The sequence below is a fragment of the Bos taurus genome, chromosome 1 (assembly GCF_002263795.3).
Source record: "Bos taurus isolate L1 Dominette 01449 registration number 42190680 breed Hereford chromosome 1, ARS-UCD2.0, whole genome shotgun sequence".
Taxonomy (NCBI): domain Eukaryota; kingdom Metazoa; phylum Chordata; class Mammalia; order Artiodactyla; family Bovidae; genus Bos; species Bos taurus.
Genome location: NC_037328.1, coordinates 96,564,200 through 96,580,710, shown reverse-complemented (window position 1 = coordinate 96,580,710; position 16,511 = coordinate 96,564,200). Strand labels below are relative to the sequence as shown.

The 16,511-nt window shown below is 40.0% G+C and overlaps 1 protein-coding gene and 1 long non-coding RNA gene across 3 annotated transcripts; one reads left to right on the top strand and one right to left on the bottom strand.

Annotated features, from left to right (window-relative positions):
* Positions 1-3,889: 3,889 nt before the first annotated feature.
* Positions 3,890-8,266, bottom strand: RPL22L1 (ribosomal protein L22 like 1). Of its 2 annotated transcripts, none has more exon segments than NM_001098131.1 (4): positions 3,890-4,800; positions 6,062-6,183; positions 6,348-6,440; positions 8,230-8,266. In NM_001098131.1, coding segments are annotated over 4 exon segments (369 nt in total). In that variant the 5' UTR covers positions 8,239-8,266; the 3' UTR covers positions 3,890-4,655.
* A 78-nt stretch (positions 8,267-8,344) lies between these two features.
* Positions 8,345-16,122, top strand: LOC132345715 (uncharacterized). Its single transcript, XR_009495201.1, has 2 exons — positions 8,345-8,446; positions 8,861-16,122. It is a non-coding gene; the product is annotated as an uncharacterized lncRNA (long non-coding RNA).
* Positions 16,123-16,511: the final 389 nt, after the last annotated feature.

Here is a 16,511-nt window from a genome sequence, read left to right as displayed (position 1 = left end):
TGGACACAACTGAGTGACTAAGCACTACTCTCCACCACACACAGCTCAGCTCAGAGGCCTCCCTGTTGCTCTCTGCCTGTATTAATACCAGAGGCACTCCTGTTTCAGAGCCTTTGTTCTGTTACTCTCTGTGCCTGATGTTTCCCCTCAGGTATCTGGTTGGACCCTAGCTCCTTTAGGTCTTTCCTCACTTAAGCTTTTCTCAGTTAACCCTTTCCTGACCTTATTGACAAATTCAACAAGCCATCCTCCCTACATTTCTTATCTCTGATTTTTCTTCATAAAATTTACCACTACGTACCAAACATCCTGGGGCTTCCCAGGTGGCACTAGTGGTAAAGAATCTGCCTGCAATGCTGGAGACGTGGGCTGGATCCCTGGGTCAGGAAGATTCCCTGGAGGAGGAAAAGGCTATCATCTCCAGTATTCTTGCCTGGGAAGTCCCATGGACAGGGGAGCCTGGCAGGTTATAGTCCATGGGGTCACAGTAGAGTTGGACATGACTTAGGGACTAAACAACAATGAAAACAACAATCATACATGTTACTATCTTCCTCCACTGGAGTATAAGCTTCAAAAAACAAATGTCTATTTTGTACTTCAGTATGATTCAGTCCTTGGGTCAGAAGATTCCACGGGGAGGAAATGGCAACCCACTCCAGTATTCTTGCCTGGAGAATCCCATGGACAGAGGAGCCTGATGGGCTACTGTCCATGGGGTCACAAAGAGTCGGACAGGACTGAGTGAGCACTACTATCAGCAGTTCTAGCATGCAGCTTTTCTCAAAAAAATGTTAAATGAATGTGCTTATCTCAACTAACTTGCCAACTCCTTAAAGGCATATGTATCTTACTTGGCAAAATATCCAAGCTCCAGCACACAGGATCAAAAGTTAAATTAATTGTTTCTGAAAGATTAGGAGAGAAATAAGGAAGCAGTTGGTGTTTGCAATACTTAATCCTCACCCTGCGCTCTCCATAGGCAATTTCACCCATGTCCACTGTTTTCTTTACTGCCCATGTGCAGAAGACAAGCAGGTTATCTTCACCTAGATCCTTTGAGCTCAAAACCTGTACTATATTCAAGTTCATACTTGACACATTTTGGACCTCAAATTCAGCATGGCCTAAACCTACTTCTTCCACTGTAACCAAACTCAGCAAACGCCACCATCTAAGCCCACTGTATGTCACCCTTGACATTTCTCCCATTCCACCAATGTCCATCACCAAGTCCTCAAAATTTTATCCTCTGAAAAATCCCTAAATCATCTACTTGCCCATCTCCAACACCTCACTCTTCTCTACCATCAAGGATCTAGCCATAAGCCTCCTGTATCCTTGCACCCAATATGTGCTTAGTTGTTCAGTCGTTATCTGACTCTTTGCAATCCCATGGACTGTAGCCCAACAGGCTCTTCTGTCCCTGGGGATTCTCTAGGCAAGAATACTGGAGTGGGTTGCCATGCCCTCCTCCAAAGGATCTTCCCAACCCAGGTCACCAGCAATGCAGGTGGATTCTTTAGCAATGCAGGTGGATTCTTTACCATCTGGGCCACCAGGGAAGCCCAAGAATACCAGAGTGGGTAGCCTCTCCCTTCTCCAGGGGATCTTCCCAACCCAGGAATCCAACTGGGGTCACCTGCATTGCAGGCAGATTCTTTTACCAGCTGAGCTACCTGGGAAGCATCCAATATGACCTCCACTGACAACCAGTCTTCATAAAGCAGCCACTGATCTTTTTCAAAATGCTTACCTCATTGGATTCTCATTATCCACTACTTAAAATTCAGCACTTTCCCATAGCTCTCGATTAAAAGGAGGCATCAACTTCTGTCCTACATGGGCTGGCTTCTACTTAACTTTCCAGATTCTTCTCATGACCAATCATTCTATTCCAGATGAATGGTATGCCAACCAGACCCCCAATGTCCTGAGAATTTTACCTATGCTGTTCCCTCTGCCTGAAACACCCTTTTCTCTTCATCCAGAGTTGACTTTGCCTGTTTTAAGTTAGCTCAAACACTTCCTCACTTCCTTCCCTTGACCACATTAAACTCTTTTAAAACCCCTTTGTTATGCTGCTGCTAAGTCGCTTCAGTCGTGTCCGACTCTGTGTGACCCCATAGACGGCAACCCACCAGGCTCCCCCGTCCCTGGGATTCTCCAGGCAAGAACACTGGAGTGGGTTGCCATTTGCTTCTCCAATGCATGAAAGTGAAAAGTGAAAGTGAAGTCGCTCAGTCGTGTCCAACCCTCAGCGATCCCATGGACTGCAGCCCTCCAGGCTCCTCCATCCATGGGATTTTCCAGGTAGGAGTACTGGAGTGGGGTGCCACTGCCTTCTCCCTTTGTTATACTTTAATGCAATTTTCCTCACCATGTGGTCAGTTTCCCTCACAATACCAGAAAGCGGGCTGTTTTTACTTCAATGCATCCACCATACCCAACAAAGCAAGCACACAGTAGGATGTTGATGGAAAACATGAACAATTCAAATGGGGCAGAGTTAAGGGAGGAGTGGCTGTGTTAACTTTGGTGAGTACTTAAAGCTCTTAATAGGATGAAAACATTTAACACTCCCCAAACCAATTACACACACATCTATATTGTTGGAATAGTCAAAATCTGGCAACACTGTTCTACTGGCATTAGGATTCATGGCCCACCTAAGTACCTGAGGTACTACCACCATCCTGGGGCCAGTAGAAGATACGGCTCTAGTACCTCCCTTGCATTAATTCTCATCTACAATTTGGAGATTGTTAACCATTCTGCTTAAAGAAAGTGAAGAGGAACTAAAGAGCCTCTTGATGCAAGTGAAAGGAGAGTGGAAAAGTTGGCTTAAAGCTCAACATTCAGAAAACTAGGATCATGGCATCTGGTCCCATCACTTCATGGGAAATAGATGGGGAAACAGTGTCAGACTTTATTTTCTTGGGCTCCAAAATCACTGCGGATGATGACTGCGACCATGAAATTAAAAGACGCTTACTCCTTGGAAGGAAAGTTATGACCAACCTAGATAGCATATTCAAAAGCAGAGACATTACTTTGCCAACAAAGGTCTGTCTAGTCAAGGCTATGGTTTTTCCAGTGGTCATGTATGGATGTGAGTTGGACTGTGAAGAAAGCTGAGCCCCGAAGAATTGATGCTTTTGAACTGTGGTGTTGGAGAAGACTCTTGAGAGTCCCTTGGACTGCAAGGAGACCCAACCAGTCCATTCTAAAGGAGATCAGTCCCAGGTGTTCTTTGGAAGGACTGATGCTAAAGCTAAAGGTCCAATACTTTGGCCACCTCATGAGAAGAATTGACTCAGTGTTAAGACTCTGATACTGGGACTGAGGGCAGAAGGGGACAACAGAGGATAAGATGGCTGGATGGCATCACCGAGTTGATGGACATGAGTTTGGGTGAACTCCGGGGGTTGGTGGACAGGTAGGCCTAGCGTGCTGCAATTCACGGGGACATGACTGAGCGACTGAACTGACTGCTTAAAGAGCTCTCAACGGTTGCTTTATTTGGGAGAAAGGGTCTGTCCACAGTTTCAAGCAACAGAAGAACAACATTTTCTGAATGATTAGTATGGAGGTTGAGAGATTCCAACTAGTTGAGGGAATTCTAATTATTCAAAGAACATACAAGCAGATTTAGTGGGTACGAGTTCAGATTCAAATCCTTCAAAGGTTTTGTTTCTAGTGCCCACAAGGCACCTGGATCATGATCAACAGGCAATCTGGTTTATAGTACCATGCTCAACTCAGACCCTTTACGCTAATTAGGGAAGTGTTCCCCTGAAGCAAAAGGCAGGAGTGATTCAATACTGAGCACTTACATGTAAGAACTGTTGTAGGCAATCAGGATTCATTTACACATTGTACAAAGACAGACTGTTGATCAAATCTATAGATTTTATTATATAGTTACACCCAATTGTGTTTTTGCTATATACTTTTAACTTGAGGCATCTGTAAAACCAGTACACTAGATAAATCCTGAAATTCCACCAGCTATAAGCTATTTAAATATTGCTTATACAAAGTACTTGGGGTGGGGGGGAGGTGGACAAAGGCTTATTTACAAAATGGAAGTCAGATGCAGCAAACTTATGATTACCAGAGGATACAGGGGAGAAGGATACATTGGGAGATTGACACTGGCATGTACACACTACTATACATAAAACAGGTAAGAGTAGGAAATGGCAACCCACTCCAGTGTTCTTGCCTGGAGAATCCCATGGACAGAGGAGACTGGCGGGCTACAGTCCGTGGGTTTGCAGATCGTTAGACACAACTGAAGCAACTTAGCATATAACTAAAAAACTGTATAGCACAGGGAACTCTACTCAATACTTTGTAATGGTCTATATGACAAAAGAAACAGTGGATATCTATGTATAACTCATTCACTTTGCTATATACCTGAAACTAACACAACATTGTAAATCAACTACACTCCAATAAAAATATAAAAAAGTCTTAAAGGAAAGCCAGCACTATATAAACAGCATACACTTAAATAAAGATCAATGTTTAACATACAAAGTAATGTTTTTTATTCACTGATAAGCTAAAGGTCCATTTCAAGATGTTTCTTTTGTATGCTTAATAAGTTTTATTAGCAAGCAAAGCCCTGTGAAGGATGGCATCATCTAGTCCTCAGACTCAGATTCATCTTCATCTTGACTAATCTGGAAGTAACGAAGCTCGTAAGTCTCCTTGTCAGATGCAACCACACGAAGCCAATCACGAAGATTGTTTTTTTTAAGGTATTTCTTGGTAAGGTACTTCAAATACCTTTAAAATAAAAATAAATTTCATTACATATAATACTTACTACATAAAGTCCTATATAAGATGCACTGTCATATCCATCTTCTGTGTTCCTAGTTCCCTCTAATTATTTCATTTGTACTAAATATTGAGCAAGGCTGCTAGGGATATAAGGTAGCATTCTCAACTCCAATTAGTATCAATTTATGCCCTACAACAAAACCCTTATTCTCCCCCACCCTCACAATAATCTTTATATGGAGACTAATATGAAGGATAGCAGTAATAGTAGCTTCCTCTTCAGTCTTACTTCGACATTAGATTTTTAAATTAAACAATATGATCTCATTCTTCAAATGTTACATGCAAATATCAACATTCTCTTCACCACCAATCTCCCTAATTTCAATCCCATCTTGGATCAACAAGAGGCAATCTGTCAACAGGGCTGAATCTTACTCACAAGCTCAAGATTATCCAGTCTTAAAACCTGCATATGGCGCAGTCTTTATAAAAAAAGCTTTCAGCGTGGCCTGATTTCATTATTCCAATCACTCTCCCTTTACATTTTACAGTTCTGAACTCCTACACATTCCTCTAAAGCCTCCCTGCCCTCTGTCAATGTTGCTCCCCCGTTAGGAATCGCATTCCACTGGCAACACTAAGCTTACTCTCAGGTTCTCTGCAAACTCCTGCTATCCCAATCTCTACCTTCAATGCAGCAATTACAATATTGCATTTATAACAGTTATCTGCATGTCCATAAGAACTTTGGGGACAGATACTTCATCTCCAAATCCCTAGTGATTAATTCACAACCATAGCTAATATGTACTACCACCACAGGCTCCTAAGTCTTTGGCTTACTACTGTATTTCATTTACATGAAGCTTTCCCTGACCACTTTAAACATCAACTTTCTTTATGCACTTATGTACAGCTCTTACCAACTACTTACATTACTGCATTTCATCATCTCTCTTCTATGCTTAAATTTAAGTTCCTTGGTAGTGGCTACCTAGTGTGTTTAGGTCACTGCTAGGCTATGCAGTAACAAACAGTGCTGTCATTATGAAGTTTTAATATTTACTATCGGTCAAGAAAATTTTAATGAATGAAAACTGGCCACAGGATGAACATTAGAGAAATTTACCTTTGATTGGCTGCTTCTATTAGAAGCTAGGACACTACTCCCGTACTACACAACAGACATGTTTCTCCAAACACGTTCTAATATTACACCCAACACTGTTTAAACAAAACACGATGGAAAACACATACCAACCTTTTAGAGAACTGTTTCTCAGAAACGACTATGATTTTATTCTTGAAGCGTTCAATGTGAACGACATTCCCAAGATTTCCAGTTTTTCCATTCACTTTAACCTTCTCCCGCAGAAACTGTTCCTATTTTAAAACAGAAAAAATGCCACACTAGGGAAGAAAACCCTAGATATTCACTAGGGAAGGTACCCTAGGAACAGAGATTAGGTTAAAATCCAAGATTATATAATTCATTATTAGAAATTCTACTAAAATGATAAAACCAAGCTGAGTAGAGTGATACTTACAAAATTTCCCGAATCAAAAATTCCATCTTCTACTGGATGAGTAAGATCCAAATTAAACTTCCAGGTTGACTTCTTAGGCTTCTTGTCTTTCTTCTACAGAAAAGTTAATATAAGTATGGCTCTCTACAACAATTTATTCACATATAAAATCAAAACCCTGTTATCAGTGCAGAGATGTACAGTGAGGCTATATATGTATGAAACGGTGCAAAATTCTACACCCTACGTTTTTCTAACCTGGCTACGAGTAGGGAAGTACACTCACTAACTTGGTTAAAAACCAAGTTTCATGAAATCCACTGGAAATTTCCCTTGTTCATCATGTAAGTGTTTCACAACTGCAAAATTCAAGAAATCTCAAAGTACATGGTGACCTATGGTTTCCTTCACCAGAAGATTCCCAAGAATCCTATTTTTCAAATGGAAAAAATTAAGAGAATCAACCTCCTTTCAACAAGTTACCCAGAGCTTGATCAGAACTTCTAATTAGGTCCATTTCCCCCCTCCTCCTCAAATTATCAAGACCAAGTTTTGTGGGCTTTTATTATTTTCCAGACTGCACATGTTCAATTTCAAATTACCAGGTATGTCTTTACTACTGCCACCCCCTCTGCAGGTGGGGAATCAGGTAGCCTACCACTTAGCCGAAGCTCAGCTCCAAGCCAGAATGGGATATTCCTTTAATCTGTTCTGCTTTTTTGAAAAACGGGTTTGTGTCAAAAATTTTTATCCAAACTTTGAAACAATCTATGGTTTTTCCAGTAGTCATGTACAGATGTGAGAGTTGGACCATAAAGCAAGCGAGCGCTTAAGAATTGATGCTTTTTAACTGTGGTGCTGGAGAAAATTCTTTAGAGTCTCTTGGACTGCAAGATCTAACCAAACAATCCTAAAGGAAATCAGTCCTGAATATTCATACTGAAGCTCCATTACTCTGGCCACCTGATGAGAAGAACTGACTCACTGGAAAAGACCCTGATGCTGGGAAAAGGCTGAAGACAGGAGAAGGGAACAACAGAGGATGAGATGGTTGGATGGCATCACCGACTCGAAGGACATTTGTCTGAGAAAGCTCCTGGAGTTAGTGATGACAGAAAAGCCTGGCGTGCTGCAGTCCATAGGGTCGTAAAGGATCGGACACGACTGAGCGACTTAACTGAAACTGGTAGAAAAGAATACTAGGAGCTGGACTTGACTGGGCAATTTATACCTGAGTATCAATTAGGTTTAGAAATGCAGTTTTACCCTAACATTTCAAATGCTCTTTGGATGGCTTTAGGTACTGGTTCCCTTATTTAATAAGTAAAAACTTTGAAAAACGCCACTTCTACATTCGCCTAAGAGTTCTGGCTTTCACCATTTTAAAAACTTTTATCGTGAGATAATGAAGAAACCTCTTCCCTAACTTTTAAGTTCTCTGAAACTTCTGCAACCGCGGCTATCCCGGGAAATTGAGTGCCTCAGCTCTCTCACTTCGCCTGGCAAAGCCATTAGACCTGCCGCATTACCCACCGTCTCTTCCTAGTGGAAACAAACAGGGTATCATCGGCGTTATCAGGCGCGAAATTAAAAAAAAGTAATGGCCCAAAGGCTGTCCCACTAACCCCGTTCACCGTCCTGCCTCCTCTTCGTTCCCTGCGCTGCCACGACCAACCATCGTAAGCCAATTCGGGCCTACCTCGAACTCCACAAGACCGCATGGCAGTCGACAGCAGTTAAGGAAAAAACCTCACAATCTTAACGTTCTGCTTGTGTTCCTAACCGAAGTTCCCATTTTTATCCTTCCTCTGCCTAAAATTAGACGATCTCAACTCGCCAGCTACAAAACTCATCTACAACAGGCGAAAATCAGCTCACTCCCGGCAACAACACGAACACTCACCGGCGCCATCTTGAAGGCTTGCCGCGCGATGAGAGAGAAAGAGGCTGCCGGCCGCACGTATTTATACCGAAGCGTGCTGCGTCACGCGCCGAGAACGTAAGATCGCCGTCTCTCTGAGGAGAACTTGGGAGGAGCGCAGAGGCCAGTAACCCAGGAAACCGGGGGTTGGTTCGGAGGGCTGGAGGCAGTCAGTTTACTAGGGAGCGCCGGCCCGCGGGTAGGCGAAACCATTTACGATACTGCGCTGGTGACTGCAAATGCTGGTTGACCGCAGTGGTGTCTGCGCTTACTTGCTGGGAGACCGCTCCAGCTACACACACCCGAGGGATGCAGGAAACGTTTTTCACTAATAGCCTGGGTCTTTCGTCCAAATCAGGGCAAGGCAGTGTCTCGGGTTCCTTTGGGATCTCCTGTCTTATATTGCAATTATAATCCTCTAGCAAAAAAGTTATTTCTACATGTATGCTTTGACTCTAAGTCTTGTTTTCTGAATGACTGTTGAGGGAAATCAGTGTTTGGGGAGCCAAAATTAGGTTCTTGAGGTTAAACAGAAAATCTTTTAAGAGTAAAATGCGTAGTGCTCACGTGTTCACACATGTGAGTAATTTATCTTATTTTATTCTATTTATAGGTTTTAGAGTTAATCCTGGGCTTCCCTGGTAGCTCCGCTGGTGAAGAAACCGCCTGTAATGAAGGAGACCCCAGTTCGACTCCTGGGTGAATGAACGAGACCCCAGTTCGACTCCTGGGTGGGGAAAATCCCCTGAAGAAGGGATAGCCTACCCACTGCAGTACTTTTGGGTTTCCCTGGTGGCTGAGATGGTAAAGAATCCGCCTGCAATACGGGAGACTTGGGTTCTATCCCTGGGTTGGGAAGATCTCCTGGAGGAGGGCATGGTAACCCACTCCAGTATTCTTGCCTGGAGAATTCTCGAGGACAGAGGTGCCTGACAGACTACAGTCCATGGGCTCTCAAAGAGTCGGAAACGACTGAGCGACTAAGCACAGCACACAACACAGAGTTAATCCTAGGACTCCTGACTCCATCCTCAATGCCTCCCAGTAAACATTCGAGGAATATTTTCAGTTCAGTTCAGTCGAGTCCGACTCTGTGACCCCATGGACTGCAGCACGCCAGGCCTCCTTGTCCATTGCCAACTTCCAGAGTTTACTCACTCATATCCATTGAGTCGGTGATGCCATCCAAAGAATATTTTGCTGAGATCTAACTACTAAAATGTACAAGACGCAAGAGGATGGATATGTGGTGGTGACATACTTGATGAAAAAAGAAAAAAAATAGTTTCTGAACTTTGAAGGATTCTAAGTTGATGTCATTTCAGAAATGTGGCATGCCTCTCAGCGTTCTGCAGTACTTTTGTTTGTTGAGGTGAAACTGTCATGCAGCGGGGAGGGGTGGGCAAGTGTAGAGGCTGGGGTGGATTTTTGTTAATTTGGAGATCGACCCTAGAAAGGGATAGCTGTGTATGTTCTTGGTGAAAATGATTAGTAATAGAGCTATGTTTAATGAAGCATAAAACATGTAGATTCTAAATAGAAGTGTTGAATTCCTAGAAAAAATTCATTTCAACTTTTTTTGCTTGTTTGCTTCAGGAACCACTGTAATTTTATTTTATAAACATTAAGGAAAAAGAAGAGCAATTGGCATTTTCTCCTCCAGGGCTGCCCAGGCTGAAAAGTAGAAATGATCCTTGTACTATTGATATTTTGAAAATAAGCCATTAATTGAGGCACTTATTACTTTATTGCTTGTTTTTGGCAGTCTTGCATGCAATGACCAAAAAATCCTTAAAACTATTAAGCCATTTGTACAAAGTGGATATCAAAAACAATATGTTTTTGAAAATAACTAGCAATCCCAAGATAATTAAATAGAAACTATAACAGAAAAAAAAATCTTTTAATTATGAAAAAAACTTAAGGAAAATATTAACCAGAAATGTAGGATAGTAAGATTAAATATTATAAATAACCAAATTTTAAACACAGATTCTCTCTCTCCATTATATACGTAGTATATGTACATACATTGCCTATCAAGACCCTACAAATATTTTTTATTTTGACAATAGATTCTAAAACATATGAAATAATAGGTGTCTAAAAAGAGCCAAGATAATTTAGAACAATGAAGGGAAGTTGTCTTTTCTGCTATTCAAATATAGATACTATAATATGTGATAGATATATTTCTAATATAACCTTCAATCATTGGGTCTATATTATAATAGTGCCTGAATAGAGCAGTAAAATAAAATATTGAACAATATGGCAGGTTAGATTCACAAGGACACCCTCCCATATGAAGCCACATTAAAAAACCAGATAAAATATAGTTATCAATAATTTCTAATGTATGGTTAGGTTGGTGGAAAAGCTAAAGATTTTTTGAAGGCAGAAATGACCAGTCCTCATGCTCATACCAATTTAGGGCTAGAATTAGTTCTGTTCAAATGGTATGAGACAGCTCCAGCCTAAAAAACAGTTTAAAAGTGTATTTGGCTTGATAGTGCCAGGCAGAAGCAAATGCAAATAACTATCTTCAATATATTTAAAAGCTAAGATTATTTAAGATATGATAAAAGAACCAGGGACAATTGAAATCAGCCAGAAATTTTCTAAAAACAAGAATAAAATAAAACTTCTAAAAATTAAAAACAGAAAATCTTTAATTAGGAAGAGTGGATGAGTTAAACAGAAGAATAGACAACTGCAAAGAAAATCAGTGAACGGGAAATTACTTAAAATGCAACATAGACAAGCAAAGAGAAAAGAGAAAATGTAAAAAGGTAAGTTAAGAGACAAAGATGTCAGAGTAAGAATGTTCTAGTTATGTCAAATGGGAGATCTAGAAGGGTACCAGGTCAGTAAGGTCCCCTGAAGAAGGAAATGGCAGCACACACCAGTATTCTTGTTTGAGAAAATCCCATGGACAGAGGAGCCTGGCGGGCTACAGTCCACGGGGTTGCAAAGTCGGACATGACTTAGCAACTAAGCACACACGCATGCACAGAAGGGTACAATAGAGAAAGTGGGGGTAAGGCAAAATTTAGAGAAATAATGGCTAAATTCTTAGATTGAGGAAGCCTCAAGCAGGACAACTGAAAGGAATGCATACCTAAACACATTGTAGTGAAACTTCAAAACACAAACACACAGTTGTTTCCAAAGCATCCAGGAAGAAAAACCAAAGTGTTTATTAACAGGAGATATATTAATAACTGATTTCACATTAGCAACAATGAAAGCCGGGAGCAGAGAATTATTACCTTCAAAGTACTGAGAGAGAAAAAAAAAAATGGAAAAGGGCATGACAACCCACTCCAATATTCTTGCCTGGAGAATTCCATGAACAGAGGAGCCTGGTGGGCTACAGGCCATGGGGTTGCAAAGAGTCGGACACGACTGAGCAACTGACACATACACAAGAGAAAATAACTGTCTACTTAGAACTAAACGCTTGTAGCTCAGTTGGTAAAGAATCTGCCTGCAGTACAGGAGACCCAGGTTCAATCCCTGGGGTGGGAAGATCCCCTGGAGAAGGAAATGGCAATCCACTCTAGTATCCTTGCCTGGAAAATCTCATGGACAGAGGAGCCCGGTGGGATGCAGTCCATGGGGTCACAAAGAGTTGGGCATGACTGAGTGGCTAACACTAACACTAGAACTAAAAAGTTTAAAACTAACTTTCAAGAGTAAAGATGCATTTAAGATATTTTTAACAAAACTGAAAATTTGCTATTAATAACAGACCCCTAGTAAAGGAACTCTGAAAAATATACTTTGGTATAAAGAAAAATAATCCTAGAAAGAAGGGGTATCTGCCAAAAGAAATAGGGAGCAAAGAAAAGGTCTAAGATGTGCGTAAATCTAAACAAACACCTACTGCACATAAAAAAAAGTTTATTTTGTGGGTCTGCAAAAGTTCGTCTAATCAAGGCTATGGTTTTTCCTGTGGTCATGTATGGATGTGAGAGTTGGACTGTGAAGAAGGCTGAGTGCCAAAGAATTGATGCTTTTGAACTGTGGTGTTGGAGAAGACTCTTGAGAGTCCCTTGGACGGCAAGGAGATCCAACCAGTCCATTCTGAAGGAGATCAGCCCTGGGATTTCTTTGGAAGGAATGATGCTAAAGCTGAAACTCCAGTACTTTGGCCACCTCATGCGAAGAGTTGACTCATTGGAAAAGACTCTGATGCTGGGAGGGATTGGGGGCAGGAGGAGAAGGGGACGGCAGAGGATGAGATGGCTGGATGGCATCACTGACTCGATGGACGTGAGTCTGAGTGAACTCCGGGAGTTGGTGATGGACAGGGAGGCCTGGCGTGCTGCGATTCATGGGGTCACAAAGAGTCAGACACGACTGAGCGACTGATCTGATCTGATCTGTGCTAGTAATGTAGTTTCTTGATCTTGGGGGTGGTTACATAAAGTGTGTGTGGTTTGTGAAAGTTCAGGCTCAGTAGTTGTGGCCCAGGGGCGTAATTGCTCCACAGCATTTGGGATCTTCCCAGACCAGGGATCAAACCTGCATCTCCTGCATTGGCAGGTGGATTTGTTACCACTGAGCAACCAGGGAAGCCCTCAGTGTATGTTTAGAAAAACCAAAGTTATTTTTAAATTATTTTTAACAATTGCAGTTTCAGAAGTAAGGTTTTATTGCTATACAATGCCAAAAGAATTCTGAATAATTGGTCAACCTTTAAAATAAGAACAAGTATCTGTTTTTATTGCTTAATTTTATTACTTGTCATTTTTATCATAGTCATTCACCTATTTGTGTCCATTTAGATTATTTCCATTTTTTCACTACTATAAGCAATGCTTTGGGAAACTTTTAAAGAAGAAAATTATTATCCTCTTATGCTGAAATAAATGGCTCAAGAAAGGAAATATAAAGAAGTAAAAAAGATAATGCATAAAAATATCTAAAATCACACCTGCTTAAAATAGCCATTTAATCCTTTGGAACATGCATGTTTATGAATGTGTATTTATATATCTATATCATTTAGATTATACAAGTAATTTTATACATTTGTAAATATTAGTTGGTACAATGCATATTTTTTGAAATTTAAAAAACTATAAACTATTTCAAACTTAAAATTGTAAAAATATTTCAAAACACAATGTATACATATATAAATACATGAAAATCTGGTAAAGAATATATAAATATATATGTGTGTCTATATATTCTTTATCTAGACTTTTACCAACTATTAGCATTTTGCTCCATTTATTGTTTTTTATCTACAATATATCTATATATCTATAAATCTTTTTTATTGTATCTGGATTTTCAGTCATAGTTGAAAGGAAGCCAAGTTATAGAGAAATTCACCCATATTATCTTCTAGGTCTTGTAGAGTTTATTGTTTCCATTTGGACCACTGCTTCATTTGGAGTTTATTCTTATGTATGTTGTATGGAATTCATTTAATTTTTTCCAAGTTTATTTTTTTCCAATTGTCCCAGAACAATTTAGCTAAATAAATATTTGCCCAGTGGTTTGCAATACTACTTTTATCAAATACAAAATTTTTTTGTATATATTTGGGTCTATTTTGAGACTTCGTATTTCACTCTTTTGGTCTGTTTATTTGCCAGTACTTCACTCTTTTCATTATAGAGTCTTTGTGTGTGTGTGTGTGTGTGTTAAGTTGCTTTGGTCCGTGTCTGACTCTTTCAACTCTATGGACTGTAGTTTTCCAGGCTCCTTTGTCCAGGGCATTCTCCATGACAAGAATCCTGGAGTGGGTTGCCATGACCTCCTCCAGGGGATCTTCCTGACCCAGGGATTGAACCCACATCTCTAATGTCTACTGCATTGGCAGGTGGGTTCTTTACCACTGGCACCACCTGGGAAGCCCCATAGAGACCTCATAGTAAGTTTTAATTTCTGTAGTGCTAGTCCCCCCACCCCCACCCTGGTGGGCTGCCGTCTATGGGGTCGCACAGAGTCGGACACGACTGAAGCGACTTGGCAGTAGCAGCAGTCCCCACTTACAGCTCTTTTCAGTATTTTTCTAGCTATTTCTAGCTCTTTTCAGTATTTTTCTAGCTATTTCTTGTTTATATTTCCACATGAACTTTTTAGCAACTTGCTTAGCTCCATAAAAAAGCTTGTAGTTTGAGGGGGCTGCATTAAGTTTATAAATTAAATTAAGTAGAGCTAGCATCTCAATTGGAGAAGGCAATGGCAACCCACTCCAGTACTCTTACCTGGAAAATCCCATGGATGGAGGAGCCTGGTAGGCTCCAGTCCATGGGGTCACTAAGAGTCAGACATGACTGAGCGACTTCACTTTCACTTTTCACTTTCATGCATTGGAGAAGGAAATGGTAACCCACTCCAGTATTCTTGCCTGGAGAATCCCAGGGACGGGGGAGCCTGGTGGGCTGCCATCTATGGGGTCGCACAGAGTCTGAAACGACTGAAGCAACTTAGCAGCAGCAGCAGCAGCAGCCGCAGCCGCAGCAACAGCAGCAGCATCTCAATAGTGTTGAGCTATCAGCCAAGAACAAGGAATATCTTTCCACCTGTTTAAGTCAGATTTGTGTCTTTCAGTAGTGTTTTATAGTTCATATAGGTTTTGAAAAATTTTTGTATGTTTCTTCATTGTATTTTATCTTTTTGCTGGTCTTCCTTCCATTATATATCTTCTAATTGGTCATTATTTTTGTATATAAAAGCTGTTGTATGTTAATCTTATATCCTTCTACTTTGATGAATAATTCTATTGAGTTAGCTTTATCATTGATTATCTGGGATTTCCAGGTCTTCTATCAGATCATCTAAAAATAGGAGAGCTTCTTCTCTTTTACAGTTGTAATGTGTCTTAACTGTTTTCTGTTGTGCAATAGTATTGGCTGATACTTTCAAAACAATATAATAGTTGTCAAAATAGTGGGCATTCTTGTCTATTTCTTGACCTTACTGAGAATGCCTTCAGTGTTTTTCCATTAGGTAAATGGCTAGCTTTTACAATTTTACACACAAACACACACCCACATGTGATCATGCATACACGTACACACATATAATGTTACACATACCATGTTATCATGTGTAAATGGAGATATATTTGTGGTAAATATTCATCCACCTCTTTTTTTCTTTCGAAGAGTTTTTTTTTTTTTTTTTTCACCAAGTTCAGGTAAAATAATTTGGTTTCAGAGATCCCAGATAATCTCTGCTGAACTTTAGTCCCAACTTTGGCAGCACTGGTCTGATCTCACAGTTAGTAAAACCTACAGTTACCTTTTTAAAAATGGCCCACTTGGGTTGTTACAGAAACCTACCTGTGCTTCATGCAAACAAGTTGTGGGGGGAAATCAAATTTATTGCACATGGAACATAGCACTAGTAACACAAATAAGGAATTTTTCTATAATTTCACGAACCTGACACAGCTCCCATTTTAGAGAGATGTTTTGAGGATGGATTTTGTTTTATTCAAAGTTTTTTTTCAGCATCTATGGAGAAAATAATATGACTTTTCTCTTTAGACTCATTAATATAGTGAATACTATTAAGAGAGATTTCCTAAGATATTAATCTATTTCCTTGGGAGTGAATTGATAGATTTCATATTGATTTATTTTGCATCTCTGATGTAAACTCCATGTGGGTATGGGTATCATTTTCTTCACGTGTGGTTTGAGTCTATTCACTACTAGTATAGTATATTAAGATATTTGCATGAGTACTTGTATTTATGTTATCTTTATCAAGTTCGGGTATCAATGTTATACTTGTTTTGTAAAAAGAATTTGGAAGTTCTAATTTTCTATGCTCTAAAACAATCTATGTAACTTTGAGACCATCTAGACTCTAAAAGTTTGGTAAAATTCTCCTGTGAAACTATTTGCCTGGTTTCATTTTTGGTTGTTGGGTTTTGTGTGTGTGTGAACAATTTGATAACTTTCTCTGTTTTAAAGTTGTTCTATTTAAGCTTTCTCTTTCTATGGAGGTTGATTCTAATAACCGTATTTTCCAAAAAAATCGTATCATGTAGGTTTTCAGATTTATCAGCATAGAATTTATTTTCATTTTCCCTCTGCATTGTTAGTCATTCTTTCTTGTTCTCATTTTTTACTTTTGTTTTCTTCCTTTATTTACCTTAAATAAATTAGCCAGTGATTTGTTAGTTTTTCAAGAAACCAGAATTTTTATTTCAATTTTTCTATTCACTGGTGGTTTAGTCACTAAGTCGTGTCCAACTCTTGCAACCCCATGGACTGTAGCCGGCCAGG